The sequence below is a fragment of the Hemitrygon akajei genome, chromosome 29, assembly GCF_048418815.1.
Source record: "Hemitrygon akajei chromosome 29, sHemAka1.3, whole genome shotgun sequence".
NCBI lineage: Eukaryota > Metazoa > Chordata > Chondrichthyes > Myliobatiformes > Dasyatidae > Hemitrygon > Hemitrygon akajei.
In genome coordinates, this window is record NC_133152.1 from 48,611,187 (window position 1) to 48,632,125 (window position 20,939).

Here is a 20,939-nt window from a genome sequence, read left to right on the forward strand (position 1 = left end):
GCATTCTTTACCATTATGGTGATCCAATCTTGGCCTTATCTGAACTTTCTTGTCTGTTCCTCACAATCCTTGACTCTATAGTGACTGAAAATTCATCAACATGAGCTTTGGATATAAGATACCAAAGCAGAATTCGGCCATTTGGCCCATTGAGTCTGTTCCATCATTTCATCACGGCTGACCCATTTTCCCACTCAGCCCCAATCTTCTGCCTCCCCCCTCCATATCCCTTCATGCTCTGACTAATCAAGAATCTATCAACCTCTGCCTTAAATATACATGATGACGTGGCCTTCACAGCCACCTGTGACAATGAATTCAACGGATTCACCATCCTCTGGCTAATGAAATTCCTCCTCATCTCTTTTCTAAATGAAAGTCCTTCTATTCCGAGGCTGTGCCCTCTGGTCCTAGACTCCCCCACTATGGGAAGCATCCTCTCATATGTTCAAAGTTACTGCTTTGACAATTTGTGTGGTAAGTGTGACTGAGGTAAGAGTGCTGAGGGAAGGGGAATTGGAATTGGTTTATTATTGTCAAGTGTACCAAGATGCAGTGAAAAGTTTGCCTTGTCGTGTAGACCAATTCATTACACAGTGCATTGAGGTAGAACAAGGTAAAACAATAACAGAATGCAGATTAAAGTGTAAAAGCTACAGAGAAAGGTAAATAATAGAGTGCAAAGTCATAACGAGGTAGATTGTGAGGTCAAGAGTCCATTTTAGTGTACTAGGGAATTATTCAGAAGTCCTATAACAGTGGGGTAGAAGTTATCCTTGAGATTGGTGGGAGAGGGAGAAGAGAGAATGTCCAGGTTGGTGGCAGCTTTGATTATGCTGCCTGCTTTACTGAGGCAGTGAGACGTGTGGGCAGAATCCATGGAGAAGTTGTGTCCATAGCTCTCTGCAGTTTCTTGTGGTCACATGCAGAGCAGTTGCCACACCAAACTGTGAGGCATCCAGACAGACATACTTTAATGATGCATGGAAATTGGGTTTCGTTACAGCCACACCAACCAAGAGTAGTGAAGAAATATAGCAATATAAAACCATAAATAATTAAATAATAATAAGTTAATCATGCCAAGTGGAAATAAGTCCAGGACCAACCTATTGGCTCAGGGTGTCTGACACTTCGAGGGAGGAATTGTAAAATTTGATGGCCACAGGTAGGGATGACATCCTATGACGCTCAGTGTTGCATCTCGGTGGAATGAGTCTCTGGCTGAATGTACTCCTGTGCCTAACCAGTACATTATGGAGTGGATGGGAGTCATTGTCCAAGATGGCATGCAACTTGGACAGCATCCTCTTTTCCGACACCACCGTCAGAGAGTCCAGTTCCACCCCCACAACATCACTGGCCTTACGAATGAGTTTGTTGATTCTGTTGGTGTCTGCTACCCTCAGCCTGCTGCCCCAGCACACAACAGCAAACATGATAGCACTGGCCACCACAGACTCGTAGAACATCCTCAGCATCGTCCGGCAGATGTTAAAGGACCTCAGTCTCCTCAGGAAATAGAGATGGCTCTGACCCTTCTTGTAGACAGCCTCAGTGTTCTTTGACCAGTCCAGTTTATTGTCAATTCCTATCCCCAGGTATTTGTAATACTCCACCATGTCCACACTGACCCCTTGGATGGAAACAGGGGTCACCGGTGCCTTAGCCCTCCTCAGGTCCACCACCAGCTCCTTAGAAAGGCCAGCATGCCATAAACTCTCTTTACAATCCCGTGTAACTGTGATGCCACTTTCAAGGAATTTCCAGATCACTCTGTTCTACCACATTTCTCACTGTCCTACTGCTCACAGCATAAGTCCTACACTGGTTGGTCCCATGGAAGTGTAGCACCTCACACTTGCCTGCATTATATTCCATCTGCCATTTTTCAGCTGGTTCAGATCCCACTGCAGTCTCCAAAAGTCTTCCTCACTGTCCACTACACCTCCAGTCTTGGTGTCATCGGTCACCGGTGCCTTAGCCCTCCTCAGGTCCACCACCAGCTCCTTAGTCTTTTTCACATTAAGCTGCAGATGATTCTGCTCGCACCATGTGAAAAAGTTTCCCACCGTAGCCCTGTACTCAGCCTCATCTCCCTTGTTGATGCATCCAACTATGGTGGAGTCATCAGAAAACTTCTGAAGATGGCAAGACTCTGTGCAGTAGTTGAAGAATGCTTTCTAGAGTGCTTTGGTGATATCAATGAGGACATGCCAGATTTCCTTAGTCTCCTTCAGGAGTAGAGGCTTTGGCAAGCTTTCTTGGCTGTGACATTTACATGGTTGGATTAGGACAAGCAACAGGCGATGTTCACTCCTGGGAGCTTGAAGCCCTCAACCCTCTCAGCACTGTTGATGTAGACAGGAACATGTATACCACACACTGTGAACTCACCCCCCCCCCACCCTGCATTCCTAAAGTCAATGAACAGCTCTTTAGTTTTAGCTGACATTGAGGCATTGAGGGAAAGGTTGTTGTCATGATGACATCTCACCAGGCTATCTATCTATCTTGTACTCCAACTCATTATTTGATGAGGTGGGACTCAGGTAAAGGTGTGGTAGAAAGGGGATGGACATAAATGGCAGAGGTAAGAGGACTGACAAGTTAGATTTTTCCCCGGTCTGGGAGAAGCTAAGTTAGTAAGCATTGTTTCTGGGCATTTAAATTGGAGATGAGCGGAATGTCTATCTCAGTGGCGCTGGAGCACAGGATTCATATGTTTCACTCCATGAGATCTGATAGTACTCAGTCCCATTAATTTACCAGCCATCAGCATAGGAATGCTTCAACCACACACTCTGTGTCGTGAACTCAGTGTGAATGTGTAGAAAAGGATAACATGGTTTGATCTCCTCTGTAGGTATGGTTGCTGGAGATTAACTCAAACCCATCTTTACAGACAAACTGTGCAGTCCTCCAATCTGTCGTCCCCAAAGTATTGAATGAAGCTCTTGGTAAGTGTGACATTCTTATCTTTATATTAATATAGATTTAGAAAATCTCATTTGTACCAACTGATGATGTTTCAGTAGCACGTTATAGAGGTGTACAGCATGGAAGCCGACCATTCGGCCAGTGGGCACCCACTCACACTAATCCCATCTCCCAGCATTCAGCCCATATCTCTCTGAACATAAACAGTTCAACTGGTCATCCCCAGACTTCTCAAATTCTGCCAGAGACTTCAGATCCGTTTCTCTCTTGGGCAAGGTATTGCAGGCATTCCCCAGCTTCTTCAGAGTGAAGAAGGTCCCTCTAAAATTCCTCTCTGGTCCTAAGTTTAGGTCCTTTTATTTTGTCTATGTTCTGCTGTAGGGTAAGGTTTCCTGCAGTCTCTCCTACCCACACCCTTTTACACCTCAATCATATCCCCTCTTGGTCTCTTGTATTCCTGAACCAGTTTCTGCCATCTATCCATCCCAGGTAACCTACCAGCAAATCTCCTCTGCACCTCTCCAGTATAATCACATCTTCTCAATCAGGTGGAGTCATAAACTACATGCAGTAGTCCAGCTAAGGCCCAACCAAAGCTGGAGCATAATTTCCATGCCTTTGTAGTCAATGGCCCAGATGGGATAATAGAATGGTTGTCATCAACAGTAATGTCCTTCTCTTTCTCTCCATCAGATCTGGTGCTTGAAATATTCAAAAAAAGGAGCAGTGGACTGTCCATCATGCCTCTTGAAGCACTGAAAGAATTTGTCCTGTTGTACAATGGTTCCCCAAAAGAGCCATTTATGAAAACATTTAAAGACCAGACAGCAGAGAGAGCAGTGGTTCTTGAACGTCCTCAGCAATCTGAGAACAGCTCTCAGATAAAGGTTGGATAAAATGAGAGAGGCACAGCAGAACAGCAGTTAGTGTAATGCTATTACAGCACCAGTTATAAAATCTGGGTTCAGATCAAAGCAAGTTTAATCATCATTCAAACCATACATAGATACAGCTGAGACATATAGTCGAAGACCCTGCTCGACAGTGTCCAGCAATCAATGGTACAGTCTCCTGGCAGTGTACAGAAGCACACATTCTAGCCTGTCATTCCACCATTCACACATGAGACGGCAGTATCGACAGGAGAGGCCAGGCCTCAGCCGACCTTAACCACGCTGTGATCACATCAGCATCTCTCAACTGGTCTGCAGTAGCAGGCAAGCCCAAGGCTTGAGGCCCAGTTCTTGTTACAACTGAGGCTACACAGCTCCCATGTTGACTGTCTCTCCACCAGACAAGGGTAACAGGCCTGTGGCAACTTACATTATCGCTGTCCAACAGGGTCTTGCAATCACGAGAAATGTCCAAGACAATCTCCCACAGTTATACAGCACCAACTTCAATGCTTCCAAGTAGCAGGCAGCAACATGGTTTGTAGCCAAGTCAGTTCCTCTGAACCTAAACCGGCTCCTCTGACACATTGGTGGGCTCCTCCGATATCCCGACCGGCTCCTACGATATCCCGACCGGCCTCCTCCGATATCCCGACCGGTTCCTCCGATATCCCGACCAGCTCCTGCGATATCCCGACCGGCTCCTGCGATATCCCGACCGGCTCCTCCGATATCCCAACCGGCTCCTTTGACACCTCAGCTGGCCCCTCCGACACCTCGGGCTGGATCTGCTGCCAACACCAGTCCAGCTACTCCAATCAACGAGCAGCTCACTGATGGAGTAGTCCTGCAGTCCGCATTGTCTTTGGATCATAAAAAACACATTTTACAAAGCAAAAAGCACCTTTGGTTGGCCCCCCGAAAGACTGCTGTGTTCGCGTGCACCACCATCTTACTGGAAGATTCCCATTCCAGTCTGTAAAGAGTTTGTATGCTTGTCTTGTGACTGCGTGGCCCCCTGGTGCTCCAGTTTTCTCCCACATTACAAAGACATGTAGGTTAAGGTTATTAAGTTCTGGGCATGATATAAGACCATAGACATAAGATACAGGTGCAGAGTTAGGCCATTTGCCCCATGGAGTCTGCCATTTCATCATGGCTGATCCAATTTTCCTCTCAGTCCCAAACTCCTGCCTTCTCCCCATATCCCTTCATGATCTGACTAATCAAGAATCTATCAACCTCTGCCTTAAATTATACCCAATGACTTGGCCTCCAAAGCCACCTGAGGCAACAAATTCCACAGATTCACCACTCTCATGCTAAAGGAATTCCTCCTCATCTCCGTTCTAAAAGGACACCCCTCTATTCTGAGGCTGTGTTCTCTGGTCTTAGCCTCCCCAACCATAGGAAACATCCTCTCCACATCCACTCTATCGAGCCCTTTCAACATTGGATAGGTTTTCAATGAGGTCACCCCTCATCCTTCTGAATGGCAGTGAGCAGAGGCCCAGAGCCATTAAGAGCTCCTTATATGACAAGCCTTTCAATTCCAGAATCATTTTTGTGATGATCATTTTCAATATGTTGGTGCTGGAAGTGTGGTGACACTTGTGGTCCACCCAATAAAATCTTCGCTGTTTTAATTTGATGCAAATTCTGCATTTTGCATATGTTTCCATGTACATGTGACAAATAAAACTCATCTTTATCTTTAAGGTTGGAACAACTTTTGACCTAATGTCAGCAACAGAGCCTGCCTCAGTTCAGAGAAGACAGTTGCCCAGGGTTAACACCCTCCTCCATCCAGGAACACTCCCAGAGATTTCGCTGGTACAGCATCTTTGTTCTGCCAGTACAGGGAACGACAGTAACCTTCAGTCCAGCAATCACTCAGCCATAGTCTCTTCAGATGAACGAGGTCTTCAGAATCATGCTCCAGATCTTGGTCTTTCCAAGCGACAGAAGATGTATCCGTGTTTAAGGCTAGCACTCACCAAACAACATTCAGCCAGCCAACACTTACATAAGAGTTTGCAGGACAACCTCTTCACATCTCATGCTTCCTTTCATTCCCTGATCATCACGAGGAATCACTTAGCTCCAAGAAAGTTACATCCAAATCAGCTGAGGCAAAGGTTGACTCCAAAGCAATCAGTACATGCCCTGAATTAAGCTATTGTTTTCATAAAAGTGTTCTAAATAATTAATTAGCCTGGCCAGAGTTGAGTCAGAGACTATTTCATGTCTGACAATGTGAAGTTAATTACTCAGCTGTAATGAATAAAATTAAAATGTTTTTGATACAGATATAACAAAGAATATATTATTACACTAGCTATTTGCTCCATTTTGTGGAATTATTGTCCTTTTTCTTATTCTTTGGTGTTCTACAGAAATGCCTGTCTTGTTAAGTTTTTGCCCTAATAACTTAATAGACAAAATGCAAATCAGCAAAGTTCTTCGCTGCGATATAGAGGCTAAAAGCAGAATACTGACTAAACAAAGCTGATGGAATAATGTTAAAGGGGGTTGAATAGTAGCCTTCCAGTACAATGGGCAGCTCCTAAAGGCACAGCTACTGATTGTAGATAAGTGAGTACTACCAATATTAGGAATGAGTGCATGTGAAAAGAATCTTCATCGTGGCTTCACAGATGAAATATGACCACACAATACTCATGGAAGATTACACAGACATCCTTGGATGCTTACCTGCTGTGCACAAAATTCATGTAGATGAGACAGTAACCCCTGTTGTCCATGCATGCAGGAAAATTCCATTTGCACTTAGAAATGAACTAAACAAGAACTAGCACGCATGGAATGGATAAATGTTATACAGAAAATGGAAGAACTCACAGATTGCGTGAACTCACTGGTCATTGCGCAAAAGGAAAATGGAGCATTGCAAATATGTCTAGACCCAAGAGATCTCAATAAAGTCATCAAGAGAGGGAATTTAAATTTCCATCATGGGAGGAAATCATGTTCCAGTTAGCAGGTTCCAGGTGATTTAGCAAACTCAGCGTATCATCTGGGTTTTGGCAGATGAAGCTTGGTGAGGCAAGTTTGAGACTGTGTACTTTTAACATATCACAGGGATATTGCTTCCTTTGGCTACTGAATGGGATGCTGTTGACACCAGAAGTCTACTATAAAACCATCCACATGATCTTTGAGGGCATAACCTAGCATCAAGACCATGATGGATGACATCATTGTTTGGGGTCCACCAAGGATGAAATTGATGCACGACTGAGACAGGTGCTTGACATGATGTGGAATGTCAATTTTAAATTAAATAAAGAGAAATGTGAGTTCGGTTTTAAGACACTAACTTTCAAAAGAGATGTCATATCGGAAGAGGGAGTGAAGCCTGACTCAAGAAAAAAGTCAGGCATGAAAACATGGAGAGGCCCCAAAGCAAAGAGGAGGTGAGATGTTTCCTGGGGATGGTGACTTACCTGGTTAAGTTCATCCCTCGACTGTCTATTGTGTCAGCACCACTTAGGTCATTCCTTGATCAATGAAATTAGTGGATTTAGTCTCACAAGCAAGAAGAGTGTTTCTAGATGCTGAAAAGAGTCCTAACTGAAGAGCCCATGCTGACGTTTTATGATTTGGAAAGGTGTACTAGGATCTCAGCTGATGCTTCCCAGCACAGCCTTGAATCAGTACTACTACAGCAGCACAATGACACATGGCCTATGCATCAAGGGCTTTAAAAAGTGTAGAAGCCAATTATGCACAGATGGAGAAAGAGCTTCTTGCCAGCACGTATGCATGTGAAAGATTCCATCTGTACATCTATGGACAAGCTTTTGAAGTAGAGACAGAACATAAACCATTGGTCTCAAATGTGTCCAAACCACTGTATGACTGGTCCATGAAGATACAGCACGTGTTGATAAGGCTGCAGAAATATGACGTGAAGATGATATACAGTACACAGCAGGAAAATAGATGTTTGCTGCTGATGTGCTGTCTTGAGCAGTCAACAACAAAGAAGAGAGTGACCAAGAGACTGATATTGAGATACAGGCCTTTGTTGACATGATTGTCACCTCCATTCCAGTATCTCCTGATAGAACAGAGATTTAGAAAGCAGCAGGGACAGATAAAACAATGAAAGTACTCAAAGATACAATATGAAAGGATGGCCAGCAACTAGGAATGACTGTCCAATATGTATTCAGGATTAGACAATAGACAATAGACGATAGGTGCAGAAGTAGACCATTCGGCCCTTTGAGCCTGCACCGCCATTTTGAGATCATGGCTGATCATCTACCATCAATACCCGGTTCCTGCCTTGTCCCCATTTCCCTTGATTCCCCTATCCATAAGATACCTATCTAGCTCCTTCTTGAAAGCATCCAGAGAATTGGCCTCCACTGCCTTCCGAGGCAGTGCATTCCAGACCCCAACAACTCTCTGGGAGAAGAAGTTTTTCCTTAACTCTGTCCTAAATTACCTACCCCTTATTCTCAAACCATGCCCTCTGGTACTGGATTATTGGGAATTATTGGGATTATTGGGAATGCAGAGCTGAACTGTCAGTAGAAGAAGATATGGTCTTCAGAGAGAACAGGTTTGTGATTCCAGTGTTGCTATGCAAAGAAATGATCCAGAAGCTACATGAGGGACATCTTGGTGAGGAGAAACGTAAACGTAGAACTCGTGAAGTGATGTACTAGCCAAGAATGAACCGAGACATCAGCCAAACCAGAGCTTCGTGCGAAATATGCCTGACAATCAGACCAAAGTAGGAAGCCAAACCGTTTACACCACACCCTGTACCAAACAGTATAACAGTGATACTGTTTACTGTAAAGCCTCAGGCGTTGCATCCCTGGTTTTATATCCTAGTCCTCTTGAAATGAATGTTAACATCGCATTTGCCTTCCTCACCACAGACTCAACCTGCAAATTAACCTTTAGGGAATCACGCATGAGGATTCCCAAGTCCCTTTCTAGCTCTGATTTCTAAATTTTCTCCCCGTTTAGAAAATGGTCTCCACCTTTATCCTGTCTACCAAAGTACATGAACATACACTTCCCAACATAGAGTTCCTATTCTCCTAATCTAACTAAATCCTTTAGCAGATTATCTGCTTCCTCAACACTACCTGCCCCCCACCTATCCTTGTATCAGCTGTAGACTTGAACACAAAGCCATCAATTCCATCACACGAATCATTGACATATAACGTGAAAAGAAGAAGCCCCCAATGCTGTTACCTGCGGACACCACTCATCACCGGCAACCAACTGAGAAAAAGCCTCCCTTTATTCCTACTCTTTGCCTCCTGCCAATCAAGCAATGCTCTATTTATGCTAAAATCTTTCCTGTAATACCATAGGCTCTTGTTGAGCAGCCTCATATGTGACACTTTATCAAAGGACTTCTGAAAATCCAATTAAACAACATCCTTTGACTCTCTTTGTCTTTGCTGCCTACTATTTTCTCAAAAAATTTTAACAGTCAAGATTTTCCCTTAAGGAAACCATGCTGCCTTCGACCTATTTTATCATGAGCCTCCAAGTACTCTGAAACTTAACCTTAATAATGGACTCCAACATCTTCCCAACCACTGAAGTCAGGCTAACTGGTCTATAATTTCCTTTCTTCTGCCTCTCTCCCTTCTTAAAGAGTGGAGTGACATTTGCAATTTTCCAGTCTTTCAAAACCATAATCACTGCAACACATGATCCACAGGTGCACAAAGTTGTGTGTCAGAGCCCACTGAGTCCATCAATGTTGTTTGCCAGGCACGAACCATCTCCAAACACCTACCCTGATGTTCAACAACACTGCAATCTTCCAGCACCCTACAGTCAACATGCTGGGGTCACCATAGATCAGCAGGTACATCCTGCAGATGCGAGAGCAGGTCAGAGGTTGGGAATTCTGTAGTGATTGACTCACCTTCCGGCATAGAAAGTCCAAAATTGAAAGTAGATTTATTATCAAAGTACATATATGTCACCATATACAACCCTGAGATTCATTTGCAGTAAATACAAAGAAAGACTATAGATTCAAGAATTAAGAATTAGCCTGGCTTCAGTGGTGGATACCAACAGTTTCTTCAGATACATAAAGTGTAAAAGAGAGGCGAGAGTGGATATCAGACCACTGGAAAACGATGCTGGAGAGGTAGTAATGAGGGACAAGGAAATGATGGATGAACTGAATAAGTATTTTGCATCAGTCTTCACTGTGGAAGTTTCAGGTATCAGGGGTCAGGAAGTGGGTGAAGTTACCATTACTAGAGAGAAGCTTCTTTGAAAACTGAAAGGTCTGACAGTAAATAAGTCACCTGGACTAGATGGGTGTATACCCAAGAGATCTGAAAGAGGTTGCTGAAGAGATATGGAGGAATTAGTAAAGATCTTTCAAGAATCACTAGATTCTGGAATGGTTTCGGAGGACTGGAAAATTGCAAATGTCACTCCACTTTTCAAGAAGGGAGAGAGGCAGAAGAAAGGAAACTATAGGCCAGTTAGTCTGACCTCAGTGGTAGGTAAGGTGTTGGAGTTGATTATTAGGGATGAGTTCTCAGGGTACTTGGAGGCATGTGATTTAAAAAGGCTGTAGTCAGTATGGTTTCCTCAAGGGAAAATCTTATCTGACAAATCTGTTGGAATTCTTTGAAGAAATAACAAATAGGATAGACAATGGAGAATAGGTTGATGTTGTGTACTTGGATTTTCAGAAGACCACACAAGGTGCCACACATAAGGCTACTTAACAAGCTACAAACCCATGGTATTATAGGAAAGATTCTAATATGGATAAGGCAGTAGCTGATTGGCAGGAGGCAAAGAGTGGGAATAAAGGGAACCTTTTCTGGCTGGCTGCTGGTGAGTAGTGGTGTTTCACAGGGTCTGGGTTGAGACCATTTCTTTTTACATTATATATCAATCATCTGGACGATGGAATTAATGGCTTTGTTACAAAGTTTGCAGACTACATGAAGATAAGTGGAAGGTAGTTTTGAGGAAGTAGAGAGGCCACAGAAGGACTTAGACAGATTAGGAGAACAGTAAAGAAATGACAAGTGCAATACAGGGTCAGGAAATGTACAATCAAGCACTTTGTTAGAAGAAATGAAAAAATAGATTATTTTCTAAATGGAGAGAAAATACAAAAAACTGAGACACAAAGGGACTTGGGAAACCTTGTGCAGGATTCCCTAAAGGTTAATTTGCAGGTTGAGTCTGTGGTGAGGAAGGCAAATGTAATGTTAGCATTCATTTCAAAAGGACTAAAATATAAAAGCAAGGATGTAATGTTAAGACTTTATAAAGCACTGGTGAGGTCTCACTTGGAGTATTACGAACAGTTTTGGGCCCCTTATCTTAGAAAGGATGTTCTGAAACTGGAGAGGATTCAAAGGAGGTTCACGAAAATGATTCCAGGATTGAATGGCTTGTCATGTGAAGAGTGTTTGATGGCTCTGGGCCTGTATTCACTGGAATTCAGAAGAATGAGGGGTGACCTCATTGAAACCATTGCATGTGGAGAGGATGTTTCCTATGGTGGGAGAGTCTAAGACCAGAGAATACAGCCTCAGAATAGAGGGGCGTCCTTTTAGAACAGAGATAAGGAGGAATTTCTTTAGCCAGTGGGTGGTGAATCTGCAGAATTCTTTGCCACGGGCAGCTGTGAAGGCCAAGTCTTTATGTATATCTGGGGCAGGGGTTGATAGGTTTTTGATTGGTCAGGGCTTGAAGAAATACAGGGAAAAGGCAGGAGATTGGGACTGAGAGGAAAATTGGATCAGTCATAATGAAATGGTAGAGCAAATTCAATGGGCCAAATAACCTATTTCTGATCCTGTATCTTATCGTCTTATGGTCTGAGCTTCTTATTTCATCCCCTCTCCGGCACTCACCCAACTTCCCCTCACCTGGGCTCACTTATCACCTGCCAGCTTGTACTCCTCCCCCTACCCCCAGCTTATGATTCTAGATTCTTCCCCCTTCCTTTCCAGTCCTGGTGAAGGGCTTCAGCCTGAAATTTTGACTGTTTACTCTTCCTCATAGATACTGCCTGACTTGAGTTCCTCCAGCAGTTTATGTATGTTACTGATTTTGTCTCTGTTTTGTATAATCAACTTCTCAACAGTTACAGACAAAAACAGATTCACCATTTAAAAGTTGTTAACTTTTGGGGACTACCCTCACCTTCTTCCCAAAGTAGAGACAAGTTAGGCTTTGTTTTGTGAATGGTACTGTAATTACAATTCCCAATAGCTACCCAGCAGCAGTTGCCTGGTTACAGCTGTTGTTTACCGTGCTGTGGAAATGACCGGTCCTCATCAATTTGCAGACAACTATCTCCTGTGACAGCAGAACAAGTATTATAAGTTGTGATAGCAATCTAAATATACATTTACATATGGCATGCTACAAATGTTGTGAGTATTTTAAGATGTTATGTGGCTGGGGTGGACAGGGTATTAATGGGTTCAGAGCTAGTTTGTGTAGAGTTATACTCAGTATTTTAGTTTTCTGGCCAGTAGCTCTGCTGCGGATTACATTGGGTGCTGTTATTTATGTTTCAAACACTTCTCATATTTCTTCATGTTCTGTGATGCCTGGGAATCCCGTGGTGTAGTGGATGGTGTTCTCACCTCTGAGTGAGAAGTCTGTGTGTTCAGGACCCGTTCCTGGGGCTTCTGGAGAAATCTGAGCAGGTTCTTGCGGTGCAGGCTGTGAGTGTTTTGCACTACCTCTGCTTTGGAGTGAGGAATGTCCGGACTTTACTTTCTGTGATTGCTGGAGCTCTGGTCAAGCCCGAGTGAACAGCCCCTCCCATGTTCCCTCCTGTCTCCCCACACTGAATGGAGGTTGATGGTCTGTCACCAGTGACTGAGGATCCTGAACGGGAGGGCTGGATATCAGATACTCCCACATAAATCGTGTGTTTAGAACTTCAGATGTCTCAGGAAAACTTAAGGTTGTATGAATAAACTCTTCTCAGGCTACCAGCTGGGTACAGGTATCAGTTTTAACCAACATTTCAATGACAAACTCTGCCATCTTCATCAGGGGTGATGCCTGGGCATGTCTAGTCCGATGGTATATAAACTCCCATTGTCAGTCCCTCTGATTGGTTAGTCCTCATCTAATTAGGTTTCCACTGTCCAACCTTGTTTACAATCGAAGTCTAGTTCTTACTTAGAGTGAGACCTTCATCTTTGTTAAAATATTTTTTCTCTAGTTGTATTTCAATGGCTTCCTTTGCCAGGTGGTCCCAAAAGCCATTGATGCAGCGCAATAATTTTGTGCCGTTGAAGTCAATCCTGTGGCCATTGTGAATGCTGCCGATTTCTCTGGATAACCCAGATGGATACACACTCTGTACCCCCGGTGCGGATCTGACCGATATACACTGTTCCTCATTCACAAGGAATCCTGTAAACACCAGCCATCCTGAGTCCCAGGTCAACTTTCACCGCATCAGCTGTGATTGGTGCTTCCTTACGGGTTTGTGGATGGTATTAATCTGGTATTTCTTCAGGATTTTGACAAACCATGGAAATATCAGGAAGACAAGCAGTAGCGATGGGTTCCTTTTAAGGCCCCAATTGGTTTCCTTCTCCTTGTAGCCATTCTGTAGGAACGTTGTGCGTAATTGTCTTATTTCGTCATGGAAAGCACTAGATCCTTTTTAAGGTTGGATATTATCATACTTTACATATAATTAGAGTTTGTTTATTTTCATACATTTAAAAATGCTTGAAATGGAAAATGTGTCAGACTTTTTGCAGAAGTGGGGGGGAGTCTCGGATGAGGGCAAGAGACAAACTGGTCCCTTGGGCTTGGTTGCAAAGTTCTGAAGCACGGTGGGAATTATCACAGAGCTATCAGATCAATATTAACTCACACTGTGCGACTCTACGATATGAAAACTTGAGCCCATGATGCATGCTTGATGTACTATTCATAAAACCCATCTGTAAAGGACAACCACGGATATGCTGTGAGTTCCACCGAGGGTTCTGGTGTCCATTCAACTTGTACCAGGTCTTCACAATGAATGTGTTTAAAGTGAGTCCATTGATGGGAAATTGCCACTTATGTGGGTTTACAAAATAAAGATGAACTTATATAAGATGGATGATAGGAACCTGTTTGCTGTGACAGAGATGTCTAAATGTAGAGGGCAGAGGTTTGGTGTAGCAGGTCGAAGAGGACCTGAAAGAGAACTTTTTCATCTCGAGAATAGTTGAAATCCTCAATATGCATTTCAGTCCAGACTAAGGGTCTAGATCTGAAACGTCAACTGTCCATTTCCCTCCATGGATGCTAACTGACCCACTGAGTTCCTCCAGCATTTTGTATGTTGCTCCTGAACACACTGCCTGATGGGTAGTGGAGACAAAGAATCCCACATTTATGTACTATTTAGGGGAACGCTTAAATGACTAAAGCATAGCAATTGATGGACCAAGTGCTGTTTCATGGATTAGTAGAGATGTGTACTTAGTCAATCTGGACATGGTGGGCCTTTCTCTGTGTTACATTACTCTGTGAATCTATGAGTTCAGGTCACCTTTAAGTAATGGAAACATAGAAACATAGAAATCTATGGATATTACATCCCTCAATGTTGTGCCAACCATGTAACCTTGGAGCTTTGGAAGGTATTAAGTTGGATAAGTCACCGGGACCAGATGAGATGTGCTCCAGGCTGCTGTGGGAAGCGTGGGAGGAGATCGCTGCGCCTCTGGCGATGATCTTTGCATCATCAATAGAGACAGGAGAAGTACCAGAGGACAGGAAGGTGGCAAACGTTGTCAGACACCAAGTGGGATCTAACTAAGGTCTTGTATAGCTGTAACATTACCTCACACCTCTTGAACTTAATCCCACAGTTGATGAAGCCCAACACACCTGTGGTAAACCATGTATATCTGTCTGGACGCACTCCTCTGCTGACTGCTCCTGTGGCTCCTCCCACAGACCCCTGGATAAAGGTGATTGTGTCTCTGTTCCTCCCACAGTCATCCAGCATGGACGTGCTCTGTTTTACTGCTAATAAAAACCTTTCAGTATTTACTCTACTTCCAGTCTTTTGGAGTTATTGATAGTGCATCAACACCATTCGCCTCGTTAACAACACTGTTAACCTGCGGAGCAGCTTTGACTGGCCTATGGACGTGGACCCCACGATCTCACTGACCCTCCACACTGCCAAGTCTTATCATTAGTATGCTAATCCACCACCCTCACCAATTCTCCAGCGATTTCCATAAGACTACAAAGTGAAAAAAAAACATGATTAGGCTATTCAGCCCATTGAGTCTGCTCTGCCATTCAATCATGGCTGAAAATTTTCAATCTCGTTCTCTCCAGAACCCATAACCCCATTTAACCACCCACTACCCAACTGATATTCAGCCTGACTACTCTCACTCCCCCACCAACCCTGTATCACCTGACTGACCTCCCTGCATCCAGCCCCCACCCCCACCCCTTCCTGAGCACCATCACCCAGACTGAAGGCTGTAAAGGGACTGCCCTATACCTCCATGGAGAAAGAGAAAGGCTTTTGGGCCTACAATTCAATACATGACACTTTACTGACATTATGCCAGTACAATATTCATTGACATGCATTAAACAGATCAGACAACATCTTCAGCCAGAGAAATGCTATCTAGTCGACAAATGCAATTTAATGCAGACAAGCGTGAGGTGTTGCACTTTGGAAGGACAAAGAAGGATAGGTCTTACATGGTGAGCAGCTGAACACCAAGGAATGTGGAAGAACAGAGGAATCTGGAAATACAGATCCATAATTCCTCAAAATTGGCATTAAATTGACAGTCATTAAAAAAAGCTTTTGGCACATTGGCCTTCATAAATCAAGGCACTGAGTACAGGAATTGGAGAGTTATGTTGAAGTTGCACATCGCTGGTGCCAAACTGTATCAGTCTCTGTCATTCCTTTGGATTCATCAGCTGCGTGTAGAGGGAATCTTGCTGCATGGGCAACAGCTTGATCTCCATATTGAATGTGATGGCTTGTGTCCTGGTTTGTGTATCACATAAACAGCTAGGGCGCACTATCGATGGTTGACCCCAACCAATGGAGGGCCTCTAGCACTCCTTGGTACACTGGGTGGCAGAATAAATGACTCTGGAAAGTAGCTTGAAGCCACAAATGTTTCCCCAGATATGAAAGCACTACAACTGAAGCTAAGGCAAGTGTGATTTGAGCCATTTTGTCTTATAGAAAAATGTGTTAAAAGTTCATTTTGGTCTTCCAGCTTGCCAGCGACTTCACTGAGCGTCACTGGATTCCATCAAGTCACCTTCCAGGAAAAGTCACTTTTTTTTGAGAATGTGGCCAAGGAAGAGGCTCCAAATGGCAAGGTTATGGACGAAGAGATTTACATTGAAGGTCTAGGCTTCAGGGAGGATCAGGCACTGGAAAAGAATTCAGGCAGAAATGCGAGAAACTACAAATAGTAGCATGTGATTGTGGAAATGAGTGTTGACCAACCAGTCAAACAAACACAGGGTGAAGTAAAGACAGTGAAACAACCTGACTCCACTGTCAGAACAGTGAACGGAGGGATCCTGAGTGACAGTGTCCAAGATGAGATTTTTGAAGAACAAATACCACTGACCAACAATCCCAGGATAAGCAAGGAGCAAATGAATGGTGGCCCTGGAATGGAAAGGAACCAGCATTTGCCCGATCTGGCTGGAGTGTCTGGAGATAGACCTGTCCTGTGGGAGGATGAGGAGGAAGCTGTGTCAAATGAGAACACAAGACTTCTGAACCAAACAGTCCAAGCTCTGTTCTACCGATCAAAGAGGTTCTCCAATAAAGGTGAGACTAGTTTCGGATTATTTGCAAAGAATTCCTGGGTAATCTCTGTCAATTAGTCCTTGTTTGCACAAATCTGTGGATGCAACAGCAGGGTAATGGTGGAAGAGGGCAAACAAGACAGGCCTGGCTACAGCAGCTGGAAGTCACAGTGTGGTCTCTATTGAGTGTAATCCGTTGTCTCCTGTGGGAAGGTTTCGAGGGCCAAATGCAGGCAAGATGGATTAGTTTAGATGGGCATCATGGTTGGCATGGATGAGATGGACCGAAGGGCCACTTTTCATACTGTATGGCTCTAAAGTTCTATTAGATCCCCACATCTTCACTTCCAGGGAAAACATGCCCAGTTTATCCAGACTTCCCACATAACCAAAGATTTCCATCCCAGGCAATACCTTGGAAAATCTCCACTGCACGTTCTCCAATGCATTCATAGCTTTCTATCTAAACAATGGAAAGTATAACAATACCAATACTTCCACTTTGGCCAAAACAATTTGGACATTAACCTTACAATAGTATCATCAAATAATACAGTTTGGAAACAGGCCACTCGACCCACTTATCCATGTGGGACCCATCTATGATAACTCCATGGCCCAGTGCTTGCTCAAAGTACTCCAGGTTTTCATCTGGACAGTTCTTAAACACGGTCACAACCCAGCTTCAAACACACTCTCCAGCAGAGAATTTCACAATCTCAGCACTCTCTGGGTGAAGAAGGTGCCCTTCAGACCCTAAAACACTTTACACTAACTCTATGTTCTCTAGTGCTGATAACAAAATGCTTCCCACAGTTTACCTTCTCAATACACCTCGCAAATTTATAACCTCAATCATGTCACCTACTCCTCTCCAGAGAGAACAGACCCAGCTTCTCCTCATAACCCAAATCATTTCCCCCATCCCAGTGAATCTCCCTGTACCCTCTCCAGTCCTGTCAGCTCCTTCCCCCATCTCAGTGAATCTCCCTGTACCCTCTCCAGTCCCGTCAGCTCCTTTCCCCATCCCAGTGAATCTCCCTGTACCCTCTCCAGTCCCGTCAGCTCCTTTCCCCATCCCAGTGAATCTCCCTGTACCCTCTCCAGTATCGCCTGCTCCTTCCCCCATCCCAGTGAATCTCCCTGTACCCTCTCCAGTCCCGTCAGCTCCTTTCCCCATCCCAGTGAATCTCCCTGTACCCTCTCCAGTCCCGTCAGCTCCTTTCCCCATCCCAGTGAATCTCCCTGTACCCTCTCCTGTCCCGTCAGCTCCTTTCCCCATCCCAGTGAATCTCCCTGTACCCTCTCCAGTATCGCCAGCTCCTTCCCCCATCCCAGTGAATCTCCCTGTACCCTCTTCAGTCCTGTCAACTCCTTCCCCCATCCCAGTGAATCTCCCTGTACCCTCCCCAGTCCCGTCAGCTCCTTTCCCCATCCCTGTACCCTCCCCAGTCCCATCAACTCCTTCTCCCATCCCAGGATTCCCTGTGAATGCAGAGCAGTGTATATCCTTCAGACAGGGCATACGGTGGAAACCCGCATCAAGGAGCACAGGAAGTGGATCCGCTTGGGTTATCTGAAGATATTGTCGGTAGCAGAACCCTGCATTCGCAATAGCCATAGGATTAACCTCGATGACACAAAACTGCTGTGTCACACCAATGGGTTTTAGAATGCCTGGTAAAGGAAGCCATAAAAATAAACCTAGAAGAAAGAAATTTAACAAAGACCAAAATATCACTCTAAGTAAGAACTGGAAATTGATTGTAAACAAGATGGGGAACCCGAATGGATGAGGACTAACCAATCAGGAAGGATAGACTAAGGGGGTATAAATACCACTGCACTGGCAATGGCCAGGCATCTTCCCTGAAGAAAATGGCAGAGTTTATCATTGAAATGTCAGTTATAAGCAATACCTGTACCCAGCTGGAAGCCCAAGAAGTGATTATTGGACCAGTGATAACTTGACACTGAGGTGGAACAGACCAATGATAGCTTGGCATTGTGTTGGAATGAACCAATGATAGCAAGGCGCTTTGATGGAATGGATCAATGATAGCTTAGCACTGTGTTGGAATTGACCTATGATAGCTTGGCCCTGATATGGAGTGGACCGATGATAGCTTAGCACTATGGCAAACTAACACTGAGATTGTTACTGTGACAGAAAAGCAGAAAATCCCCAACAGGTCAGGCAGCCTCTGTGAAAAGGGAAGCAGAATTAACACCTTGGGCTGAAGATCCTTCATCAGATGGCCTACACCTGCTCCTGTTTGTTGTGTTCCTCATACGGGGACAGGATGGGACTGCTCTGCAGGGACACAGGTAGGTGTTCCTGTATGATACGGAAGCAGATTATGTGTGATTTTGTGTGATGGATTGCTCTAGTGACCGGCATTAGGACAGCTCGAGATGAGGAGATGTTGTTAGCATGTTCGATTGTCAGTGTGATAAGCTGTTTCTGTGAGCTTTAGTGTTGTGAGGAGTTGGCACTCTGACTGATGGTTATTATGATGGACTGGAGCTGAGAGATAATTGTGTTGTGACTGTTAACATGATTGGCACAGGATAGACTGACACTGTATGAAATGCCTCTGGGTTACAGTTAACTGCTGTGATAGACTGGCATCGAAGATTAATAAAGTGACTGAACATGGGATTTGTTGGCACTGTTATTGTTTAAATCGGTAATCATTTTGTACAGCAGGATGGTACTGTGATGGACTAATATCATAACGGCTACCTACATAATGTTGTACTGTTGCAGAGATGAATTGGGAGGGTATCAGGAAACTTGATGTTGTATTCTGTGTACATACTTTTGTAATAAATGTACTCTGAATCTTTGATTCTGTTTCTAGTTAGACAATGCTCAGTGACAATCATTGATCGAAGGGCATTGAGCAATGCGGTAGAGCAAAGGGAACTGACAGTACAGGTCCTTACTTCATTGAAAATGGCATCACAGGTTGATAGGGTTGTAAAGAAAGCTTTTGCTGCACATTGACTTTCATAATCAAAGTACTGAGTACAGGAGATGGGATTTATGGTGAAGTTGTATAAGACATAGGTGAGACTTAATTTGGAGTATTGTGTGCAGTTTTGGTCACCCGCCCACAGAAAGATGTAAATAAGGTTGTAAGAGTACGGAGAACCTTTACAAGGATGTTGCTGGGACTGGAGGACCTGGGTTATAATGAAAGATTGAATAGGTTAGAACTTCATTCCTTGGAATATAAAAGATTGAGGGGAGCTTTGATAGAGGGGTATAGAAAGCAAGCAAGCTTTATCCACTGAGCTTGGGTGAGACTACCTCATGACTAGAGGTCATAGGTTAAGGATGAAATAAGAAATGTTTAATGGGAATATGAGGGGAAACTTCTTCACTCAGAGGGTGGTGAGAGTGCGGAATGAGCTGCCAGTGCAAGTGGTACATGTGAGCTTAATTTCAACATTTAAGAGAAGTTTGGATAGCTAGATGGTAGGGGTATAGAGAGCTATGGTCCTGGTGCAGGGTGTTGGGAGTAGGCAACTTAAATGGCTCAGCATGGACTAGATGGGCCAAAGGGCCTGTTTCTGTGCTGTACAGGTTACGTGGGGCGCTGGCAAGTGTACCTGTGGTTCTTATGCATTTGTGTCCAGGCTTGGACTGTCCTGCTGAGAGAGACACTGATACGTAACTGTGAGAGGTTGAACCTCAAGGTTGTATATGATATACATACTTTGATAATAAATGCGCTTTGAACTTTGAACCTCCTAAGTTGGTTTCTTATTCAATTAGTTTCCCTGTTCTGCAGTTCAAATGCACACTAGACACAGATGTCTAAATATCTGAGTAGTAAGCAAGAAATAGTGAAGAATTTTAACCTTGCTGTCAAAACTTGACAGGTTCAGCAAAACCATCTTAAGGAAGATCATCGTCACCAGTAGCATCACAGGGAGAATGCAAGACGTACTACCTCTTCAAAAAGAGTTGTAACTACCTTTCCATTAGAATAGAGTTCAAAGCTAACTTCCTTAGCAATGCAACAAATCCCAAGACGCTTCCTAGAAAGGTCAGTGGTTAAAGGTTCATTTATCAAAGGTACAACTCTGAAATTGTTCTTCTCCAGATAGCCACAAAACCAAGAAAGAAAAAGAATGGCAGCATAATCATCAACCCCCAAATCCCGCACACCCCGTACAAAAAAATGAACAAAACTGGAACAGGCACGTCGGCCACCAAATCCCCACCCCTGTACACACAAAAAATGAGAATGATCAGGT

At 44.0% G+C, this 20,939-nt stretch overlaps 2 protein-coding genes across 10 annotated transcripts in view; both read left to right on the forward strand.

Annotated features, from left to right (window-relative positions):
• The window catches only part of LOC140718500 (protein polyglycylase TTLL10-like), a 201,237-nt gene extending 195,077 nt beyond the window's left edge, over positions 1-6,160 (forward strand). For 5 of the 9 annotated variants that reach the window (XM_073032401.1, XM_073032400.1, XM_073032404.1 and 2 more), the window contains 3 exons: positions 2,867-2,960; positions 3,634-3,827; positions 5,553-6,160. In XM_073032401.1, coding sequence (XP_072888502.1) covers positions 2,867-2,960; positions 3,634-3,827; positions 5,553-6,008 — 744 coding nt within the window. In that variant the 3' untranslated portion in view covers positions 6,009-6,160. Of the gene's footprint in view, positions 1-2,866; positions 2,961-3,633; positions 3,863-5,552 lie in introns of all 9 variants that reach the window. The other 4 variants (XM_073032403.1, XM_073032406.1, XM_073032407.1 and 1 more) reach the window with 4 other exon arrangements.
• A 10,183-nt stretch (positions 6,161-16,343) lies between these two features.
• Positions 16,344-20,939, forward strand: part of LOC140718540 (protein polyglycylase TTLL10-like) — a 43,411-nt gene continuing 38,815 nt past the window's right edge. The window contains exon 1 of the mRNA XM_073032502.1: positions 16,344-16,692. Coding sequence (XP_072888603.1) covers positions 16,344-16,692 — 349 coding nt within the window. The remainder of the gene's footprint in view (positions 16,693-20,939) is intronic.